The sequence below is a fragment of the Pantherophis guttatus genome, chromosome 4 (assembly GCF_059756535.1).
Source record: "Pantherophis guttatus breed Tessera chromosome 4, ASM5975653v1, whole genome shotgun sequence".
Taxonomy (NCBI): domain Eukaryota; kingdom Metazoa; phylum Chordata; class Lepidosauria; order Squamata; family Colubridae; genus Pantherophis; species Pantherophis guttatus.
The window spans coordinates 560,001-579,618 of record NC_142066.1 but is presented as its reverse complement, the minus strand read 5'-3'; the positions used below and the strand labels follow the sequence as shown (position 1 = coordinate 579,618).

At 62.1% G+C, this 19,618-nt stretch overlaps 4 protein-coding genes across 5 annotated transcripts in view; 2 read left to right on the top strand and 2 right to left on the bottom strand.

Moving 5' to 3' along the window:
• Window positions 1-2,901: 2,901 nt before the first annotated feature.
• Window positions 2,902-5,037, bottom strand: LOC117676804 (uncharacterized). Its single transcript, XM_034436593.3, has 3 exons — window positions 4,531-5,037; window positions 3,279-3,368; window positions 2,902-3,147 (listed from the first exon to the last, which is right to left on the bottom strand). The coding sequence occupies exons 1-3, from the start codon at window positions 4,828-4,830 to the stop codon at window positions 2,998-3,000; spliced, it is 540 nt and encodes a 179-aa protein (XP_034292484.2). The 5' UTR covers window positions 4,831-5,037; the 3' UTR covers window positions 2,902-2,997.
• Window positions 5,038-6,032: 995 nt separating this feature from the next.
• Window positions 6,033-16,255, bottom strand: TSC22D4 (TSC22 domain family member 4). 2 transcript variants are annotated; one of them, XM_087893740.1, is made up of 5 exons: window positions 14,774-16,191; window positions 13,737-13,900; window positions 9,649-9,957; window positions 8,203-8,254; window positions 6,033-6,777 (listed from the first exon to the last, which is right to left on the bottom strand). In XM_087893740.1, the coding sequence occupies exons 1-5, from the start codon at window positions 15,521-15,523 to the stop codon at window positions 6,577-6,579; spliced, it is 1,476 nt and encodes a 491-aa protein (XP_087749866.1). In that variant the 5' UTR covers window positions 15,524-16,191; the 3' UTR covers window positions 6,033-6,576. The 2 variants fall into 2 exon arrangements, with proteins under 2 accessions (XP_087749866.1, XP_060540696.2); XM_060684713.2 differs by lacking the exon at window positions 9,649-9,957 and having other exon boundaries at window positions 14,774-16,255.
• LOC148113583 (uncharacterized) lies at window positions 15,952-18,524 on the top strand. The gene is made up of 3 exons (XM_087891752.1): window positions 15,952-16,022; window positions 16,246-18,265; window positions 18,423-18,524. The coding sequence occupies exons 1-3, from the start codon at window positions 15,952-15,954 to the stop codon at window positions 18,522-18,524; spliced, it is 2,193 nt and encodes a 730-aa protein (XP_087747878.1).
• Window positions 18,194-19,618, top strand: part of NYAP1 (neuronal tyrosine phosphorylated phosphoinositide-3-kinase adaptor 1) — a 16,036-nt gene continuing 14,611 nt past the window's right edge. Inside the window, exons 1-2 of the mRNA XM_034430869.3 lie at window positions 18,194-18,265; window positions 18,547-18,790. Of these exons, the coding sequence (XP_034286760.1) occupies window positions 18,594-18,790 (197 nt within the window). The 5' untranslated portion in view covers window positions 18,194-18,265; window positions 18,547-18,593. The remainder of the gene's footprint in view (window positions 18,266-18,546; window positions 18,791-19,618) is intronic.

Sequence of the window (19,618 nt, the reverse complement as noted above, 5' to 3'; positions counted from 1 at the left end):
GCTGGCTCTCCCCGTACACCCCCCACGTTTCCTCCTGCCGGGAATCCTGGGAAATGTAGTCCGTCTGGCCGGGGGAGGGGTTGGAGGGCACCCACGTATCCATGGGGGTACCGAGACATGACCTCAAGGGGAGAAAGAGGGCAGTTCCCAGCTCTTCCCCCTCCTTTGTGGGGTCAGCTGCAGCACCCGGGGGTCAAGGAAGGGAAGGCCTGGAGGAGGGGGGGCATGACACGTGTCTCTGCCAAGGGGGGCCCTGTGTCCTCCCAGCCTTCCCTTTCAGTCCTGAGGCTTGTGGGGGGGGGGGGTCCCCTGCGGTTGGCTGAGAAGCCGAATAATTTGCAGCGGCTGTTGGAGAGATTGTGCAATGCAACAGTAGACAGATTAACAAGAGTTGGAAGGGACCTTGTAGGTCATCTAGTCCAACCCCCGCCCAAGCAGGAGACCCTACGGCCTCCCTACACCGTTTCTGACCGATGGCAGTCCAGTCTCTTCTCAAAAGCTTCCAGTGATGAAGCTCCCACAACTTCTGAAGGCAACTTCTGTTCCATGGGTGGATTGTTCAGAAAATGACTCCTTATTTCTAGGTTGAATCTAGGACCTCGTAGGCCGGGCAGGGAAAACGCAGAGGCCGCTCTGGGAGCCTGATTTGCCTGCCTTGGAGGACTGGGAGCAGAGGATGGGAGTCGGACACTGGGAGACCCACCCAAAAATCAGAGCTTCTGATCAACTCGGGGCAACGGCCATGGTGGGTAACCTGCAGGAGGAGAGACAGGTTGGGCTACGGGGGGCACCGATCGGAAGGACTCCTCACTCGCAAATGGTGTGAATGAAGGCAAGGAGGTTTGCAGGCAGCCCATAAGTTGCTTCCGGAAGCCCCGACTTTGGAAATGTCTCCAAAAGCATGCTGAGATGATTAGGGGGATGGAGGATGAAACATACGAAGGACGGTTGCAGGAATTTGGGTAGGTCTAGTCTAGTTATGAGATGACTAGGGATGACTTGATAGCAGCCTTCCAATATCTGAGGGGCTGCCCCAAAGAAGAGGAGGAGGTCAACCTATTCTCCAAAGCTCATGAAGGCAAGACAAGAAGCAACGGATGGAAACTAATCAAGGAGAGAAGCAACCTAGAACTAAGAAGAAACTTCCTAACAGTGAGAACAATTCATCAGTGGAACGACTTGCCACCAGAACTTAAGGGTGCATCATTGGAGGCTTTTAAGGAGGGTTTGAACAGTCTGAATTGGTTTATACCGTATAATTACCTCCCTCCATAATGCCATGTTTAATTAAACCCGGGACTAATTAACATCCTTCTGAAAGATGTCCGTCAGCAGTCAGCTCAGCTGGGTTCTCCAGGGTGCCCACGCTCTTGCCCAGCTCCCGGCAGCCTTGGGAGGCAAAGGCTGGGGGGGGCAGGAAGGGTCCTGGGCAGCTGCTCTGGGCACCCAAGAGAGGCACCTATGGTGTTGTGGGGCTGGGCGGGCAGAGAGTGGAGGAGAGAGGCCTTGGCCTGACCCTCCTCAGCGCCCTGTTTTCTTCCTGAGCTCCGGGGCCTCTGAAGCAGGAAGATGGCACTTTGCCAGGGCAAGGGAGACAGCCGGGCAGCACTTTGCTGGCTGCCTGGCGCTGGAGGGGCAGGGAAGGCTTGGCGTTCCCTCTGCGTGAGAGAGCTTGCCAAGAGAAGGAGATAACATGGCCACACCTTCCCAATTTCCCTGGCTCCGTTTGGGGAAGTTTCTCTAAAGAGAACGTGCAGGCAGGCAGTTCATTTAATGACTGAAGTTACTGCAAAAAGCGACTGTCCCGGGGGGGTGGGGGGTGTCACATGATAATGGGGGAGTTGGGTTCACTTAATAACCATGTGTCTAACTTCACAAGTGCAGTGATTCACTTAACAACAGTGGCAAGAAAGGTTGCAAAATGGGGCAAGTCACTTAAGAAATGTCTTGCTTAGGAACGGAAATGTTGGGCTTAGTTGTGGTTATAAGTCGAGGACTACCTGTGGACAGCCAAGGCCTTAAAAGCAGCTCCTTTGCCATTTTCAGTCATCTTCTTTTAACGACCCCATAATCCCTTTTGGGGTGGAGTCTGGGCAACTGAACGGACCTGAGTGTTTCCTGGCCGGATGCCCTTCCTGTTGTCAGTGCGGAGTTTTTTTCAGCAGATATATTCTCAGTGTGGCCAGAGAGAGAGAAATATCTGCCTCTACCTAGGATCTTTTGCCAGTTTCAATGTCGCCCCCAAAATTAACAGGCAAAATCGGTCCATTTCACGTGGTGTATAACTGTGCAAGCTTCAAACCGATGTATATCCGGAGAGGCCCAACCCATTTGGATCAGAGCTTCCTCTCCAGTACGGCTGTGCTTCCCCCAAACAGATTCCACCCCCCAAAAAAAATAAAAATTCAGGGGCGCAAATTCACATCTCTTGCTTCTTTCAAGCTGCGTGTTCGCAATCAAACTATAGGCCAGATAAGAAATTACAAGTTTGATTATGTCGAGTTTGGTTTGGGAAATAATTGCTTTGAATCCACTCTCCTGCACCCCGATGCCGGGATTGAGTTGGGGAGGGGGGGAGGTCTGTGGCTGAGACCTGGCCTCTCTCTTGCAACTCACCCCGTCTTTGGAAGGGAAGCGGGGCACAGCCAGGGCTCCCTCGGAAAGCCTGCAGAGCAGCTGTGAAGGGCAGAGAGAACCGTCTCCGGTGTGTTTTGGAACCCGAGGAAGGCCGGCTGTGGCAGAGCAAACGGAGGCTGCTTTCAGCAACCCGTAATCAGGGCAGAGCCATGGGTTCAGCTCTTGGCACAGGCGGGGGATCCTGTGGGTGCAGAGTGGGTCGGTGGCCTTTGGAGGGGAGGCAGGTCCCAGCTTTTGGCACACACACAAGACAAATCCCTTCAATTTTCTTCAATTCCTCTTTATTCCCTATCAGTGTAACCTTCATCCGGAGCAGGGGCGCCTCCTTCTCGAGCGACGGGGCAGCTTCCGTCCTGCTCCTCAGTGGCTTTCGTGCAGCAACTGCTGGTGTTTCCGCCTGTCTCGCACAATTTTCCACAGCCGCAGCCGGATGATGTGAAGCACTCCGGAGACATCGCGCAACAGCGTCTCCTCCAGCTGGGCGTCGGGGTCCGCACCCGCATCCTCAGCCTGCAAGGGGGAAGCGCAGTCGTGGCCCCACAGCCAGGTCCCCTCCAGCCTGGCGTCAAAGCTTCACTCGGGGGGAAATCCAAAGACTTGGCCCTGAACGTGGGGGGCCCTTAGTAAAGCGAAGGGCCTACCTCTGGGGTGTCTCCAAAGAGGGAGAGGAGGCTCCTGTCTTTCAACCAAGATGAAATGGGCGCCAGGGGCCAAGCCCGACCTGTCGCTGCCTGAAACGGGGGAGATGAGAATGGAGATTTGGGTCGAGGGTGGTGGGATTCCTTTTTCTTGCCACGGAAGATGCCACAGGGACCCCTGCAGCTGAAAAGAGGCTCCTGGGGTGATTTGGGCACCCCCTGGATTTGCATGAACCCCACTGACTCCCTTCTATCGTTTCCCACCCTCCACAATGCGCTTGGCCGGTCCCCACCTGCTCCGTCACGGGTCTTTGCACCGTCTTGGTCTCTCTTTCAGGTGCTTTTCCAAAAGGCAACTGGGATTTGTTGGGTTTTTTCTTTGAAAATCCTTCGCTTCTCATCCCAGAGGTTTCTTCGGTTCAGTTCTTTAACAGATGAACAGAGTCGGAAGGGACCTTGGAGGTCATCTAGTCCAACCCCCCACCCAAGCAGGAGACCCCTACACCGTTTCTGACAGAGGGCAGTCCAGTCTCTTCTTGAAAGCCTCCAGGGATGAAGCTCCCACAACTTCCGAAGGCAACGTCCGTTCCATGGGTGGACGGCTCTCACGGTCAGAAAGTTTCTCCTCATTTCTAGGCTGAATCTCTTCTTGGATGAGAAGGAAAACTTTTTCAAAGAGAAACCAAGGAAGTCCAGTTGCCTTTTGGAAAAACACCTTTGGGACAACCGGGACCTGAATGACGGAGAAGCTCCAGAGACCTTCAGATGTGTTGTTGACACCAGCAAGGGGGCCAAGAGGGGCTGTGGGAGGTGGGGGGGGCGTCCTGACCAGGAGGAAATGATGGGAATGGTGGTGGCCCCCACAAAGGGTCCCTGAGGTGCTGGACAAAGGCTGCCGGAACCTGGCTGGGGTCTGAGTCCACCCTTCCCAGCCGGTCTGACCTCAGGATTGACTGACAACAGGAGAGCTGCCATCTGGACTCCTTGGGGCACCCCATGAATCGGGGAGGGGGACGGGGGTCCCATGAGGAAACCCTCTCTTAGACCAGAGGGCTGGCCCATCCTGCCTTCAACGGGATCCTTCTGCTAAAATTGGAACCCAAACGAAAGGCCTTCGCTAGGCAATCTATCATTAGCTGGTGGAACAGACGCCCTGCCCGGCCCACGTGTGGGTCCTAGGCACATCCGCAGCGGGGAGGCAGGTGTGGGGAACAAGGGGCGGAGGGCTTCCTGGTGGCAGGAGGGAGCTGCTCACCCCCGGTTCTTTGGCAAACAGGAGGTAAATCACCAAGGAGCCCGCCAAGGCCAGCAGCAGAGCCCAGGGCAGCAGCACCAAGGGCTCCTCTGTGGGGCCGCCGTCCCCCTGGGAGCAGGCGGACCCCTGCATGCCCCCCAGAGCTGGCTCCAGTTCACCAACTCTCTGCCGCTTCAGCTGGGCCCGGCTGGCAGACAGACATGCCAGGAAGAGCAGGGAGAACCGGCGCAGTGGCATGGCCTTCCCAAGGGATGTGCCGGAGAGACTGGTTGCTAGGGAACCGGTTGCCAGGGATACCATAGTCTGAAGCTTCCGTGGACCAACACGGCCATTGTCACCCTGAAGCAAGCAGGGGAAGGGGCTGAGGATGGGGGGGGGTGCGATGGAGGGGGGAGCCACAGCTACAGCCTTCTTCCTGTCCAGGTGCACCCATTTGCAGGTAGCAGGGCGGCTGGAATTGGCCCAGTTCACCAGAGGGTCTGTGACCCAGGCCTTGGACTGACCTCTTCATCCCTGGCTCTGGCCACGCAGGGAATTCCCCCCCCCTTGCTGGCCATTGGAAGCTTCAGTGGGTTGCCCACGCAGTCTGGCAAGGCCCATCATCTTCGCTCTTGCTGAGTTCTGCAGACTGAGAGTGCCGCCTGGGGAAAGCGATGCTGGATTGGGTTGGGGGTCTCGGTGTGGGATTGCAACACGGCTTTCGCTTGGTGGGATGGAAGTTTGCCCCATCCTGGCCTGACCCCGAACGCCCCGACGGGAGCTTTCCACTGGCAAAGAGGGTGGCCTTGTTTCTCCCTGCCCTCGGGAACACCGTGATCCCGGGAGGGAGGAAGAGGGAGGCGGGCACGGCGGACAACAATGCCCTTGTCACCCTGCCCTGCTGGTTGCGGGCGGGCATCCACGTGCCGGACTCCTCCAGCTGTTTGGCCCCCCCTCCCTCCCGCTCGGCAGGCGGCCACGTGCTTCGGCCGAGGGACAATGGCTCCGTTTGAGCAGGCCTGAGACTCAGCCGCTGCCTTGGGGGTCAAAACAAGGGGAGAGGAACGGCCTGTGCTTGGGAGCGTTGCGCTGGGGGGAGGGCGCGGAAGGACGCTGGGGTGGGTGGGGGGGCACCAAGGAACTGCAATGGCTCTTCTGCGGCTCTTCTTTGAGCCGTCCCTGGGGGGGGAGGGAGGGCAGAGGGCTTGCCAGTCCATCTTGCATACGCTCTGCAGCTTTTCCCAAAAGGCAACTGGACTTTCTTGGGTTTTTATTTCTTTCAGAACGTTCCACTTCTCATCCCAGAGAAGGAAAAAGGAAAGGAAAAACCCCACGGAAGTCCAGTTGGCTTTTGGGAAAAGCACCTTTGGGACCACCAGGCCCTGGACGACGGAGGGTCTCTGTCGACATTCGCTCTGTGGCTGCTTCTACCACCCGAGGCAGATGCTGGCAAAGCCCCCTCCTCACCGGGACCTCCGCTTCTTTGCTCAACACCCCACAAATCTCCCCACACAACACGGAGCGACTTTTAACAGCTAGGGACTTTAATAACCTGAAATACTGCAAAAGTGCCCTGGATATAAAAGTATTGCCAGCTCTCCCCACCCCAACCTCAGTTCTGCACCCCAATTTCCAACCAGGTCCGTAGTACCTTAAAAAAAGCCCCCTCCTACTTCAGTCTGGAGGGGGGTAAGTGCAGCAGTCTCCCCCCAGGTTAGGGGAGGGCAATCCCTGCGAGGGAGGGATCCCCCAATCCGAGGCTGGGTTTCTCCCTCTGGATCTCTCCTCCCTGCTAGGAAATATATCCTGCTCCTTTCAGAGCTGGGGGTAAAATTGCACCCCCGGAAGGCACATGTGTGTTAGTAGCCCAGTTCCCCAACCCCACCCCAAAGGCTGGTTTCACAAACGCACACGCACAGGTGTGCACGACCCCCCCACCCCACCCCAAAGAGGCAAGTTCACATCAGCGGGACTGCATTGGCGAGCTCCAGAGCTCTCATCAGGCGCTCCTTAGTGTCAGCAGCAGCAGCTCTCTCTCCGTCCGTCCGTCCGTCCATCTGTCCAGGGTCATGCGGAGCCGCTGGATGATGGCTTGTTTTCGTGGAGCTGAGCTTGAAAGTGGCTGGTCTGCTCCGTGTTGGCCAGGGAGCGCAGGAGGCTGTTCTCCTGTTCCAATGCAGCGTTGCGCTCGGACAGGTCTTTGATCTGCTCCCTCAAGACTTCCACCTCTTCCCGCACGGCGAACATCAAGTGGCTCTTGACCAGGTCCTGGGGAAGCAGGAGGAGGAGCTGTAAGGCTCATCAGGACCCCAGAACGCCAGCCCCTCCCCCACCACATTGACGGCCGGCTCTGTCATCCGGCCTCCGACAGGGCCAGAATAACAGAGTGGGAAGGGACCTTGGAGGTCTTCTAGTCCAGCCCCCTGCTCAAGCAGGAAACCCTATACAATTTGAGACAAGTGGACGGCCTCTCTTTTCTTAAAAACCTCCAGGGATGAAGCACCCACAATTTCTGGTGGCAAGCAGTTCCACTGGTTAACTGTTCTCACTGTCAGGAAATTTCCCCTTATTTCTAGGTTGCTTCTCTCCTTGATTAGTTTCCACCTGTTGCTTCTTGTCCTGCCTTCAGGTGCTTTGGAGAAGAGGTTGCCCTCCCTCAAAGACTGGAATCCTGCTGTCATGTCCCCCCCTAATCCTTCTTTTCATTAAACCAGACACCCCCAATTCCTGCAGCCGTTCTTTGTATGCTTTACCCTCCAACCCCCTTCTCCTCTTCCTTGCTCTTCTCTGCGCTGTTTCCAGAATCCCAATATGACCAAAATTGGATGCCATAGTCAACGTTCCCCCCAAGGCTTTCTCCAATGGTATCAACACTTCCTGTGATCTTGATTCCACAGCAAAGGGGGTCATTTGCACAGTGCTTTTACTAAGGAGGGGCCAAAAGGGTGCAACGCCCACCAAGCTGCCCCTGGCCGTCTTGATAAGGTTGGCCTGTTAGCTGAAGGGTCCCCGCAGCCTCCCTGACGCCCATCTGCAGACGCTTCCTAGCAGGCCCCGGAGTTTCCTCTAGCCGGCTGCCACAGCCTCTCCCCTGGGGAGAACTACGCAGAGCAGAATTTGCCACCGGGAGCCACTCTGGCCTCTGGCAAAGCTCGGGAACGTTGGGCATCGCTCAGCCTGCACCAGAGCTCTGCTTCCCACAGAGGTTGCCAACTGACCGGAGGGATCGGTGACCTTGTCAGGGGCTTCCCGGGCATATAAAACCTGGACAATCACATCCAGAAACCCCCAAAGGGGCTTTTCGAATGGCAACTGGACTTTCTTGGGTTTTTTTCTTTGAAAACGTTTCGCTCCTCATCCAAGAAGCTTCTTCGGTTCTTCTTGGATGAGAAGCGAAACGTTTTCAAAGAAAAAAAAAACATTTTATTTTCAAAGAAAAACCAAGAAAGTCCAGTTGCCTTTTGGAAAAAGCACCTTTGGGACAACCGTGCCCTGGATGGCTGAGAATCTGCAGAGGCACATCCAGAAACGTTATCCGAGAAGTGGATTCGGCTCCTGCCAAGGGTTAGGGACTGGCAGCTCCCGGACGGAAGCTGCCTCTTGATCTCGGACCCTGCAGCCCGCCTATGCCCACCAAGGGCCGTGCCCGTCTGCCCAGGGCCACCATCCCTCCTGCCCCGTCTCTGGACTCACCATGGCTTGTTCAATCTTGTTGTCGATGGCGATCATGCTGCTATTGGTTCCGCTGCGGGAGAGAGAGGCACCCGTGAATCGGACTGACCCCCAAAAGGGGAACCTGCCCTGACTTGTGCCAGGAGCCCCACTCCCCCCGTGCCGTCCTGCCAGGGGTGAAATCTACTTACCTTCCCTTCCGGTTTGGAAGTGCACGCACACCCTCTGCTCATGCGCAAAGCCCTCTGTGCATGCGCAGAGGGTAAAAAACGACGACGACCAGGTGAGTGGGCGGAGCCTCGTGCTGCCGTCGCTACCGGTTCTCCGAACCACCCACCGCCATCGCTACCGGTTTGGACAAACTGGTCCAAACCAGTAGCATTTCACCCCTGAGTCCTGCTGCTGCCCCACAGGGCTTCTGCTCCCCAGAGTCAGCTCTGCTGCCCCCCAAGGTTTGCCAGCCAGGCAAAAGCAGAAGAACAGAGTTGGAAGGGACCTCGGAGGTCCTCTAGTCCAGCCCCCTTCTCAAATAGGAACAGGATCCCAGAGCAGAAGGGCCTGATTGCCGCAGGGACCCTCAACAGCAGATTAAGCAGCTCCAGGGCAGCAGGGGAGGCCATGAGTGGCCTTGGGATCCCTGCCTGAACGGGGGTATGCCTGCCCCACCGGGTGGGATAAAAGGCCAGCCTACCCAGGCATTCCACCTGTGCACGAGCAGCTCAAGTCGTCCCCCAGAGGGGGTACCTGGCCTGGCTCCCCTCTCCCCCTGAGGAGTCCAGGTGTGCCTTGCTAAGCCTGCAGAGCTCTGATTGGTTAAATCAGCCGTTCTCCGGGTGGGGTCCAGAGATACAGTAACCGGAGTAAGGAACAAAACCAAAGCACTTTCAGCGTTTCTCAGTTGTTTTAAGAATGAGACCCCCCCCCATCCCCATGTTCAAGAAGCAGAGAGAGAAGCAGAAAAGACAGATGAACGGTGGGGGGGCTCCTAGGGGCTCTCTGAGCTTGGTTGTTTTCTTGCAGACGTTTCGTGACCTAACTAGGGAAGATCATCAGTTTAACCAAGTTCAGAGAGCAGCAAGGACCCCACAGTCCTCCTCCTCCCCCTTCCCCCCAAACCCCCCTCCCTCCTAGCACTGATGTCGTTCTCTAGTTGGGTCATGAAAGGTCTGCAGGAAAACCCCCCAGCTCAGAGAGCACCAAGGGCCCCTCGTTCCTACCCGGGGCTACAAAGATTCCCCTTTATTGAGACAATTCCCCAAAGCTGGTGCAGCCACGGCATTCACCCACCCTGCGTGACCCCCTTCTGGGCCCACACAAGATTCCACCCTGGAGACCAGCTAAAGGAGTGGAGGACACAGCCAGCCCTCTGCAGGCCCCATCCCTCCTTTCCTCCACAGGAACCTCCTCGGGCCCCTCACCCCTCTCTTGACCCCCCTCCCCACCCGCAGCCCAGAACCTCCCCACTACCTGTGGAGGACCAACAGGAGGGAGAGCAGCCTCTGGTCCGCCTCCTTCTGACGGCAGCTGTTCAGCTTCCGGGGGTTTGGCGGGGTCTCCTTTGGCTTCGTCACCCGCGCTGGGGAGGCCTCCCTGGATGAAGCCGGAGAGGTGCAGCCCCTCTGCCTGGGGCGAGGGGAGGCCCCCGGATCAGGGAGCAGGCAGCAGCCACAGCTGGGGTGCTCCCACCGAGACTCGTAAGTGGTCACCAGGGATCGGACAGATGTCCGTTGGCGATCCAGAGACATCACCCCCGCCTCTCCTCCTGCCTCCAGCTCTCTGTGGGGCGCCTGAGGGTGGCACCCCCAAAGGCAGTTGCTGGGCAGGCCCCTCTCCCCTTCTCCTTTGGTCTTCCTGTGCCCCAGTCATCCGCCAGCCCTTCTGAGCCTCGATCCCCCCCAATCCATCAGCAGCAGGCAAAAGGCCGGCCAGCCTGGGGAAAGGCCGGTGGTGTGCCCAGCAGTTCCCGTCAGACGGGGCAGGCGATGGGCACTCGCTTAGCCAGCAGGCTCCTGGCTCCACATAAATAGCCATCTCTGTGCCGGCTCTCGGCCCCCTCTCATTCACTCTCATTGGCTGGGGTGTAGGGGGGAGCGCGCCCCGTTCCCAACCTCGGGAGAAAGCAGAGCCAGCCAGCAACTGGGGCCTCAGCTGCCCAGGCTGCCAGGCGCGCCACAGCAGCCGTGCTCTGCCCGCGCACTCTCTTCCGTCCCCCGCGCCCAGGACGGAAGTGGCTGTGGGACCTCCGCTCTCCACCCCCCCTTGCTCTTGGCTCAGATGTGGCCCAGAAGGCGTGCAGGGGGTGGGGGTGGGGGGGCTGCACAAAGGAACCTTTATAAACTTGCCACCTCTGTTTATGCCAGTCCCCGTCCAGGCAGGGGGGGGTGCTGGGGGTGGGACGTTGTCATGGGAACAGGGAAAGGAGTCCAAGCACATTGCATAACCCTTGAATGAGGGCCTGGGCCTGCCCCCCAGCCTGGGCAATGGTGCCAACAGACTAAGACGCCCTTGGCAGACCGAATAAATCCGTGGGGCATGGGGGGGGGAATCTAGGAGGGAGAATCAAAGCAACTTCCTCCCCCCCCACGGGAACTCTCACTCTGCCGGCTGAGCTGACTGGTAGGCGGGGGGCACCAAGTTGCTTCTCTCCTTGATTAGTTTCCCCCCATTGCTTCTCGTCCTGCCCTCAGGTGCTTTGGAGAATAGCTTGACCCCCTCTTCTTTGTGGAAGCCCCTGAGATATTGGAAGACTGCTGTCATGTCTCCCCTAGTCCTTCTTTTCATTAAACTAGACGTACCCAGTTCCTGCAACCGTTCTTCATATGTTTTAGCCTCCAATCCCCTAATCGTCTTTGTTGCTCTTCTCTGCACTCTTTCTAGAGTCTCCACATCCTTTTTTATATTGTGGCGACCAGAACTGGATGCAGTTGGTTTATTTTGTGGCTTAGCAGTGGGTCAGTTGGTTCAGCACAAGCGGTTTTCAAGGTTGCCAACTTGCAGATGGGTGGACTTCCAACTCCCAGAATTTCCCAGCCAGGTGAAGTCGGTGGGGCAGGAGCCACATACACCCTCCCAGCCAGACTCCCCACACTGGAGGAGCCCCTTTCTAACCAAGTAGGGAAGCATTGTTTACAATGGCACATCCGTGGCATTTCCTGTCTTGCCGTCCTGGGATAAGAGCCCCAGCCCCCCCTCCCTCAGAGTGCCCCCTATTGGCCACTCACCAAATTGAGCCTTGACTCCCCTTGAGCATGCACAGAGTGTAAAGCCTCCAACCTCTTCCCTGCACAATGTCGAGAGGAGAACTCGGAGGCAGGAAGCCCTCTCTACGTCCTCCATCTTTTCCCATAAACCCAAAGCCCACCCTCACCCCCTCCCCATGGCTGGGCATTGGAGGCCAATAATGCCCTGGAAGGGCAGGGGTGTTGGCATCACCCAGGGCATGCTTTCTGGGGAGGGGTGGGAGCCGGTGGGGCAGGACAGGCTGAGTGTCAAGACAAGATTTGCTGCTCCTGAAGGGGCCCGTTTCCCTTCTCCGCGTGGGGCGGAGAGCAGAGGTGGCAGGAAAGGCGCTTCCGTCAACTGATACCCCCCCTCCCCTGCTCAGATGCCCACATCTTAAACCATAACTGACTCTGCCAGCCCTTGGAAGGATTTATTCTGGGCACAGGGCTCTTTCGCCCCCACCTACCTGTGCCAAATGTCCCACCCAGCCCTGTTTCAGGCTAAAGTTTACCCCCCCTCATTCCTTCCCCATTCTCCCCCCCCCCGGACACTTAACATGGCTAAGAATAGTAGAGTCACCACCCTCCACCCCCACAGGGATGTAGTGGGTGCTAGACTGAATTAGCAGTCTGTGTGTGTGTTTGTGGTGTGTGTGTGTGTGTGTGGTGTATCTTGATAGTGGCCCCCATTAAGTTTTTGGGGAGGGGGGAAGTACAGAGATGATTGGGCGGGAGCAAGCAAGCCGGCCAGGGGGCTCACACCGGGTGGGTGGGCTCGGAGGTAGGCAGAAATCGGGAGGCAACATCCGCTTTGGCCTTGGGGTGCCCTTGATGCCAGCCAAGCTCTCTGAGCGACCTTGGGGGTGGGCTAAAAGGGGAGGGGGTGAATTGGCATGATGTGGGGAATGGGATTGAGGCCCCTGGAAGTCCCCAGAGAGGGGGGGAATGGAAAGGCAGGTCCTCAAGGCAGAAACATGAATGAGAGTTGGAGCTCCCTCTGGGCAGGGAGACAGAAGCAGGCAAAGCACCAGAAACGGATGTTGTCCCCCCCCCCTTCCAGGAGCTAAACTGCCGGCTGTGTGATCTGAAATTCTCAGCTGCAGTCAGGGCTGAATCTGAAGACCACCTGAAATTAAGGAGACACTTCCTAACAGTGAGGACAATTAGCCAGCGGAACAGCTTGCCACCAGAAGTTGTGGGGTCTCCATCACTGGAAGTTTTAAGAAGAGAATGGACAGATACTTGTCTGAAATGTACAGGGTCTCCAGCTTGAGCAGGGGGTTGGACTAGAAGACCTCCGAGGTCCCTCCCAGCTCTATTCTGATGGATGAAAGAGCTGCTACCCGCAGCAGCCAGCAGGGGCCCGAGGGCAAGGAAGCCAGGCAGGGGGGTGAGGTCTGTGTGTGTTGGTGGGGGTGGGGGGCTCCCTTGGCTGCTGGTCCCTGAACCAGGCGCAGGAGAGCTCCGGAGAGGCTGCTGGGGCTGGGCTGGCTGTCAGGCTCGAAATAGACTGTCCTCTGTCCCCCCCCCTCAGCCCCCCTCCCGCCCTCCCAGCTGCGCCAGGATGGAAATAGCAGCAGCCGCGCTGGGAGGGAGAGCTGGCCTCACCTACCTGGGAGGCGGCCGAAGGGGGCCGGAATTCGGATCCTGAAATTCTACCCGCTCCTCCCCTCCCCTCCCCATCTCCCGTTTCCCTCCGTCTCGGCCTGCCCCATAGCTCTCCGGCCCCCAGAGCACCGATTGTTTGCGCCAGAAAGAAGCCACAGAGGGCGTCGCCGGAGCGGAGGAGGAGGAGGAGGAGGAGGAGGAGGTGAAGAAACAACCCTCCGCAGAAAGACGGGCCGATTTCGGGGAAATGGTCCGGGGACAGAAAGCGCTGTCCCGACGCCTCCCGAGCCCTCTGACCGCCGGCTCTTGCAGCACCCGGAGCCACTTCCGAGGGGGGTGCCGGCTGCCCCCCCTCCCAGCGCTTGCAACCACCCGCGGGCACACCCGCTCCTGCCTTCTGACACCCCTCTTCTTCCTCATTTCCTCCTCTTGCCCAAGCCCCAACAGAGGAACTACGCTGGGCGGAGCCGGTGCCGAGGGCAGCCACAGGCGCGTGCAGAGCCATGAAGGTGGCTTCCCTCCGACCGAGGTGTCGCCAGCGCACCCTCTTCACCCATGTGCCCCCCGCCCCCTTCCAGCCTCACCCACCGGGGGGCTCCACTCCAGGCGCCTGGCAGAGAGCAGGTGGGGAGGGTCAGACCCAAACTCCTCTCCCCCACCCCACCCCCGCAAGACTGGGCACCGCCGTCCCGAGATGTGCCGGACCGCCCCCCCTCCTGCCCCCACCTGTCATCGTCGCTGTCGTGGGAGGTTCCCATGCCAAACACCGACCGGGCCAGGTTGAAGCGGGCCACGCCAAAGGGGTCCGAGGTTCTCCGGTGGGGGCTTGCATCGCGGAAGAGCAGGGGAGCCGGGGAAGATGGGCGCGAGCGGGTCTCTCTGGGCAAAATCTGTCGTGGGGGAGAAAGAACTGAGCCTCTCCGGGGCAGGGAGGGAGAGGAATTGGGGAGGGAGGGCGGGCGGGGCAACTTCCACTCTGGCCCTCTTTGGACAGGGGTTGCAGTGGGCCCCGCATGGAAGGGAAAGCCAAGTCACGGGGGGCGGGGGGGGGGGGTTTGCCTGTTTGCATAGCCAGAGAAGCAGAGGAAGAGGCTGGTGGCTGGGTAGGGCAGGGCAAGCCACTCTCCCCCGGCCCAGAGCTCAGTGTCCCTGCTCCCTGGGCTCCCAAGGCATCTCTAAAGAGCTTTGGACCCAGTGTGACCCCACTAGGACCCAAGATGGACAGCAGTTCCTGGTCAAGGGCACCTGAGTGGACTTACCCCACCCCCACCCCCAGTGCCCTTTCCTCCTCTTCCCCCAAGCACTACTGGAGAGGTCTTAGGAAGGTTCACCCCAAACTTTGCTGAATCGGGCCCATTTCTCAGCCCTCTTTCCCCTTGGCACAGGGCGTGGTGGGTGCTCAGCCACGGCTTGCCAAGTTCTTCTGATGGGCACAGGTGCAGGCCCAGGACTTCTCCCCTGAGGGCATCAGAGGGATTCACCAGCCCGCAGCCCATCCTTTCCCATGTAAAAGGGGGACTCTGTCTCCCTGGGCCCAGTGACGAGGAGGAATTGCCCCCAGGAGGACAGGCAGAGGTGGGCAACCCTGTGAGAACAAGGGAGTGCAAGTTGCAGGCAGGGTCAACCAGAGGCCAGAGGACATTCGTGAAGGGGAGCTTCTCCCAGCCAAGGTCCCTGGTCTCTCTCGGTGCCCGTCCTCAGTTGAGGAGGGGGAGGGGTGGCCAGGACCCCTCTCTACAGCTCAGGAGACCCCACATCCTCACCTTGTGCCGCTCTTCCGTCTCCCTTGGGATGAGCTGGGTGACACTTTTGGGCAGCAGGTGCTCCTCCACTCTCACCACCGGGATGGTGCCAGGCTGGGGAGGGTCTCCAGGCTCTTGGGCACCTTCCTCTGGAGCCAGGGGCCGCTTCTCTGCCACAACTCGGGTGCTGTGGAGAGATGCCGGGCTGGGGGGGGTCCTACCGGGGCGGAGAACAGGCAGGCCACCCCCTAGAGAGCGGGCCTGGTGGGCTGAGGCCGCGGGCACTGGGAGGACCAGGAGGGATTGCAGGCAAGGCCCTCCCCGCCGTGGCATCTGAGGGCTGAAGGGCGAGGAGGGCTTCGCCAGGAGGCCAGCCACTTCCAGCCGCGAGTCCAGGGACTGAGGCTGCCGGGCAGAGTCTGCCAGCCGCCCCACCAGGTGGTGGTCCATCTCCTGTTCGTAGAAGTCTCGGCAAGTCCAGCGCCCACGTTTGTATGGCTCTCCCAAGCCATGGTCCAGCTTGACCACACGAAAGCGAGAACCGGCCACACTGCCGATGGAGCCCGGGTGCAAGGGAGCTGAACCCGGGGAGCCAGGAGCCGAGGGCCCGTTTTTTGGCCCCACACCACCATTGAGATGGTGACTGCCATTTTCCACAGGGTTGGGCTCCTCCGAGGGGCTCTTGGCGTCTCCTCCGGACAAACCCTCCTTCTCGTAGTCAGAGGTGACGCTGGTAATCTGGAACCCGCTCTTCTTCTTCCCCACGCTCATGATCCTGACCGGGCGGGGGTCTCGGCGACTCTCCAGGCAACAGAGGGGGGGCTACCACCCCCAGGCCATGGCTGCACCCGAGGCAAGGGCGAAGAAGCAGAGGGCCGGAGTCTGCGCCCCGGGCTGATCTGAGGACAGGGCAGGCCCCCCAAAGACCCCGGCTGGGTCCTTCGCCTGGGGAGCGGGTGGCCCTCGGCGCTCCTGCGGCTTGGCGGCAGCGGCGAGAGGTCGGCGCGCCCTGGCCAGGAGCAAAGCCAGTTTAAGGGGCATTTGCCTGGCAGGCGTCCCGCATTGTTTCACTCCCAGCTGCAACTTTCTCCGGCGGCGGCTCCTCGGCCGAGCGGTCCGCCCGCTCCTTCCCCGCTTCCCCTCGATCCCGGCCCGGCCAGCGGCTCAGAGGGCGGCGGGGCTGGGCTCGGTTTCGGCGCATGGCGGGGCTGGGCCGGAGGGCATCCCCGCTGCTCTGGGGGCTGCGACCACCCACCGGGCGGGACCGATCGTAGCGCTCGGCTCTCCCCCCGAGGCAGGACGGCGCGCCCCTCGCCACGGCCGGCCTTCCGCGGGCAAAGCTGCGGCCGGGGCTGCGCTGGGCTGGCGGGCTGGCTCGCCTTCCTCCTCCTGCTCCGCTTCTCTCCTCGCCTCTTCGGCTGTTGACAAGTCCCAGCACCAGGAAGTCCAGCCCCCTCCCAACCAGCTGACTGGGTGACGCCCCCTCCCCCCAGCTGGGCCCAGGCCAAGCCGCGCTTCCCTCCGCCGGCACCTCCGCCAGGCAGCCGCCTGCCCGCCTGCGGAGCCCCCGCTCGGAGGGAGAAGCAGGCGGCCGCCCCCAGCCGCCTCGGCAGCGCTGGGAAGGCGCCCCCGCCGCCCCCTGCCCGCCATCCCGGACGGAGCCTGGGGAAGGAAGGGGCGCTGTCCGAGCGAGCGAGCGAGCGAGCCCGGAGGGGAAAAGCTGCGGGGTCCCCTGGCCGCCGGCTTCTCCCCCCCGCCCCCCCGATCCCCGTGTTGGGCCCCGGGAGTCGCCCTCCCCTTGCCAGGGAGCCGGTCCGAGGGTGGCGGCCCGGGCTGAAGCGGAGGGTCTTCCTTCCTCCCAGGCCCCCCGCCTCCTTTGCCTCGGCCGTGAACCCCCGCGCCCCGCCCCCCGCGCCCCCCCAGCTAAGCCTCAGCGCCTGTAAGGGGGGGGCTCGGCGGGGGCGCCCCGGGAAGGCTGCCCGGCATCACGTGACGGCTCCGGTGGGGCGTTGCTGCCCCCTGGTGGCCGAGCGCAGCCCCGGTCCGCTTCCTTCGGGCAGGCGGCGCGGCTCGCCCGGGGGCCGCTGGGCCACCTTCGGCCGGCAGGTGGGAGTCGGGACCTCCGCCGCGCGTGGCCGGGGGCCGAAGCGCTTCCTCGGCCGGCCGAGCTTTCCTCCGGCCGCCGCCAGCGCCGGCCATCCCGACCGGCAGGAGGGCTCCGGGGACCCGCAAGCGCTGCGAGCGAGGCAGGGCTGCCCGGGCCGACCGGAGTCCCGCGTGCAGAGCCGCGCCTCGCTCAGCCCTGCCGAGAAGCCGCAGCCACGCCGCCGTTCCGCCTCGGCGGGTCGGGCAGCATCTCCGAGGCCGGCGGCGGCATCTCAGCAGCGGCGCAGCAGCCGAGCGTCCTCGGGGCTCCCCTCGGCCGTCCGCTCCGCTCCCAGGCACGGCAAGCACGGCGGCTCCGCGCGCCCCGGGCGCCGCTCCCCGGAGGGCAAGAGCGGGGAGGGCGGCGGGCGCCAGCTTGGAGAAGGCGCGCCGCCGAGGAGCGGCCTCCCGCCTGGTCCCGCAGCCCGCCCCCCCGAAGGGGAGGGAGGGAGGGAGGGAGGGAGGGAGGGGAGGCCACCGCGGGGCCAGACCGCGCCTCCCTCGGGCAGGAGAGCCCGGCGGCGGGGACCCCGTCCAGGGCTTCGCTGCTCACCTCCGGCCACCGCTGCCTCCTTCGCCTCCTCTGGCGGCGGCCCTCCGGCCGGGGCTCCATCCGAGGCGGGCCGGGCGGGGCCCGGGGGGAGGCGCGGGGATGGCCATGCCGCGCCGCTGCAGAGAAGGCGGGGGCGCCCCTCCCCCGGCCGCGCAGGGCTCCGGGTCAGGCCGGGCCGGGGGCTCAGCGAGCGGGACCCGCGGGCCGGCCTCCTCCAGGCGGCCCCGGCGGGCGGGGGTCTCCCTCCCCTCCCCTCCCCTCCGCCCGCGCTGCGGCCGCGCTCCCGGCTGGGGGAGGCGCGCCGAGACGCTGCGTCAGCCGGAGGAAGCGGCGCGGGGAGCAGCCCCAGGCCAGGTGAGCGGCGGCGCCGGCCGGCTCCGAGCTCCCGCCATCCCCGCCGCCGCCGCCGCCGCGTCCCCCGCGCTGGCCCCGCCCGGCAGCAGCGTCGCCGGAGCAACGGCAGGGGAGGCGGCGGAGGGCGGCGGCGGCGCAGAGCAGGTGCCTCTCCCGGGGCGGCGGCGGGGCTGCGCGGGCCACGGAGGCGGCGCTTGGCGGGGGCTCCGGGGTGGGCGCGGAGCTGCCCCGCTCAGCCTCCCTCTCTCCCCGCAGCCCCGGCCAGGACCGCGCCCTTCCCGCAGGCCGATCGCGCCCAGCGCCATGGAGGGCCGGCCCCCCTGAGCCCGCGCCCGGCCCGAGGATGGCGGGCGCCTGAGTCGTGCCGCGGCCGGGAGGAGAAGCAGGGCGGCGGCGGCGGAGGAGCGATGCCCCCCGGCCCCCGCCCCGCCCGCTCCCCCACACGACGCCCCGCCCCGCAGGTAGGTGGCGGGGGGCGCGGGGGGGGCGCGGCTGCCGGCCTTGCTTGGCTCTTCCCGGACTGGCATCCGGGGCTCCGGGGCTTCTGCCGCCGCCGCTCCGGTTGCTCGGGCGGGCAGGGCGGGGAGGGGGGAGCCCCCCGCCTGGATTGTTTTCCAGCGAAGCAGGTCAGGCGCGAGGAGGGCCGGCGCTCTGCACGGGCTCAGAGGCGGCCTGGTTTCTGCCGCCCCCCCCCGCCCCCGCCTCCGCCTCCCTGGCTAACGGCGCTTCTTTCCCGCAGCAGCGCCCCCTCCGGGCGCCCCCGGCCCGCCTTTGGCCAGCCCGCAGAAGATGAATGCCGGGCCCCAGGAAGCTCTGGTCTCCGTCTTCCTGCAGTTCATCGAGGCGCGGGGCTGCTGGTGCTACGGGGCGCTGAGCCAGACCTGCCACCCCCAGGAGCTGCGGCTGCGGAGCGACATGAACCTGCTCTACCGGAAGAGCGGCAAGGTGGACTGGAAGCCGGGCAAGGACGAGGAGCCCAAGCGGGGGTGAGCAGCCGGTGGATTGGGCCCTGCCCTGGCCCAGCAACTGCCTAGGAAGCCCACCTGCCCTAGGGGCCCGCCCCGGAGGGCTTCCGGCTCAAGGGGGGCTTCCACCCTGCCTGGCTTGTTAACCCAAACTGGGGAGGGGGGCGCAGTTTTCAAGGGGGTCGGAATATGGCAGAGGGGTCTGGAATTCCCTCTGGGGGGCTGAGCAGCCCTTCCCGAGCCCTGAGTGGGGGGGGCAGAGACTCGCCCCAGATCTGGTTGGGGGGAGTTCCCAAAGGGCTGTTTCTGTGTGAGGGGGGCGATGGGGGCCCTGGCACAATTGGCATTGGGTAGAAGAGGGGTGAGCAACTTCAGAAGCTGCTGGCTGAGGAATTCTGGGAGCTGAAGTCCACAGGTCCTACAGTTGTTGTCCACCCCTGGCAGAGATGGGGGGCCTGAGCTGATGGATGGCAAAGGGCAATGAATGAATGAATGTCCGGCAGGTTATCCTTCCCTCCTGCTGATTTAGAGGGGAGGGGGCGTTTTGTTCGGGCGAAGGTGTAGCTGTGATGCTCCCGTTTTGGTCCCGTAAGGTGAGAAGGTTGAAAAGCGGAGCTGATTGGGTGGCCGTGCGGAGGGTTTGGGGGTCTGATTGGTGCTGAGTGGCAAAGGGGCACCTGGCTGCCAAGTCTGCTTTTTGCCACTGATTTCCTGCCAGGCTTTGGGGCCTCAGCCGGTTCGCGTCCTGAATGGCTCTCTCGGTGGTCTGGAGTTCTGGTGTCTGTCTACGGAGTGGGGCTTTGGTGTGATCACAGGCTGTGGATTATGGTCTTTGGAGCAGAGTAACCC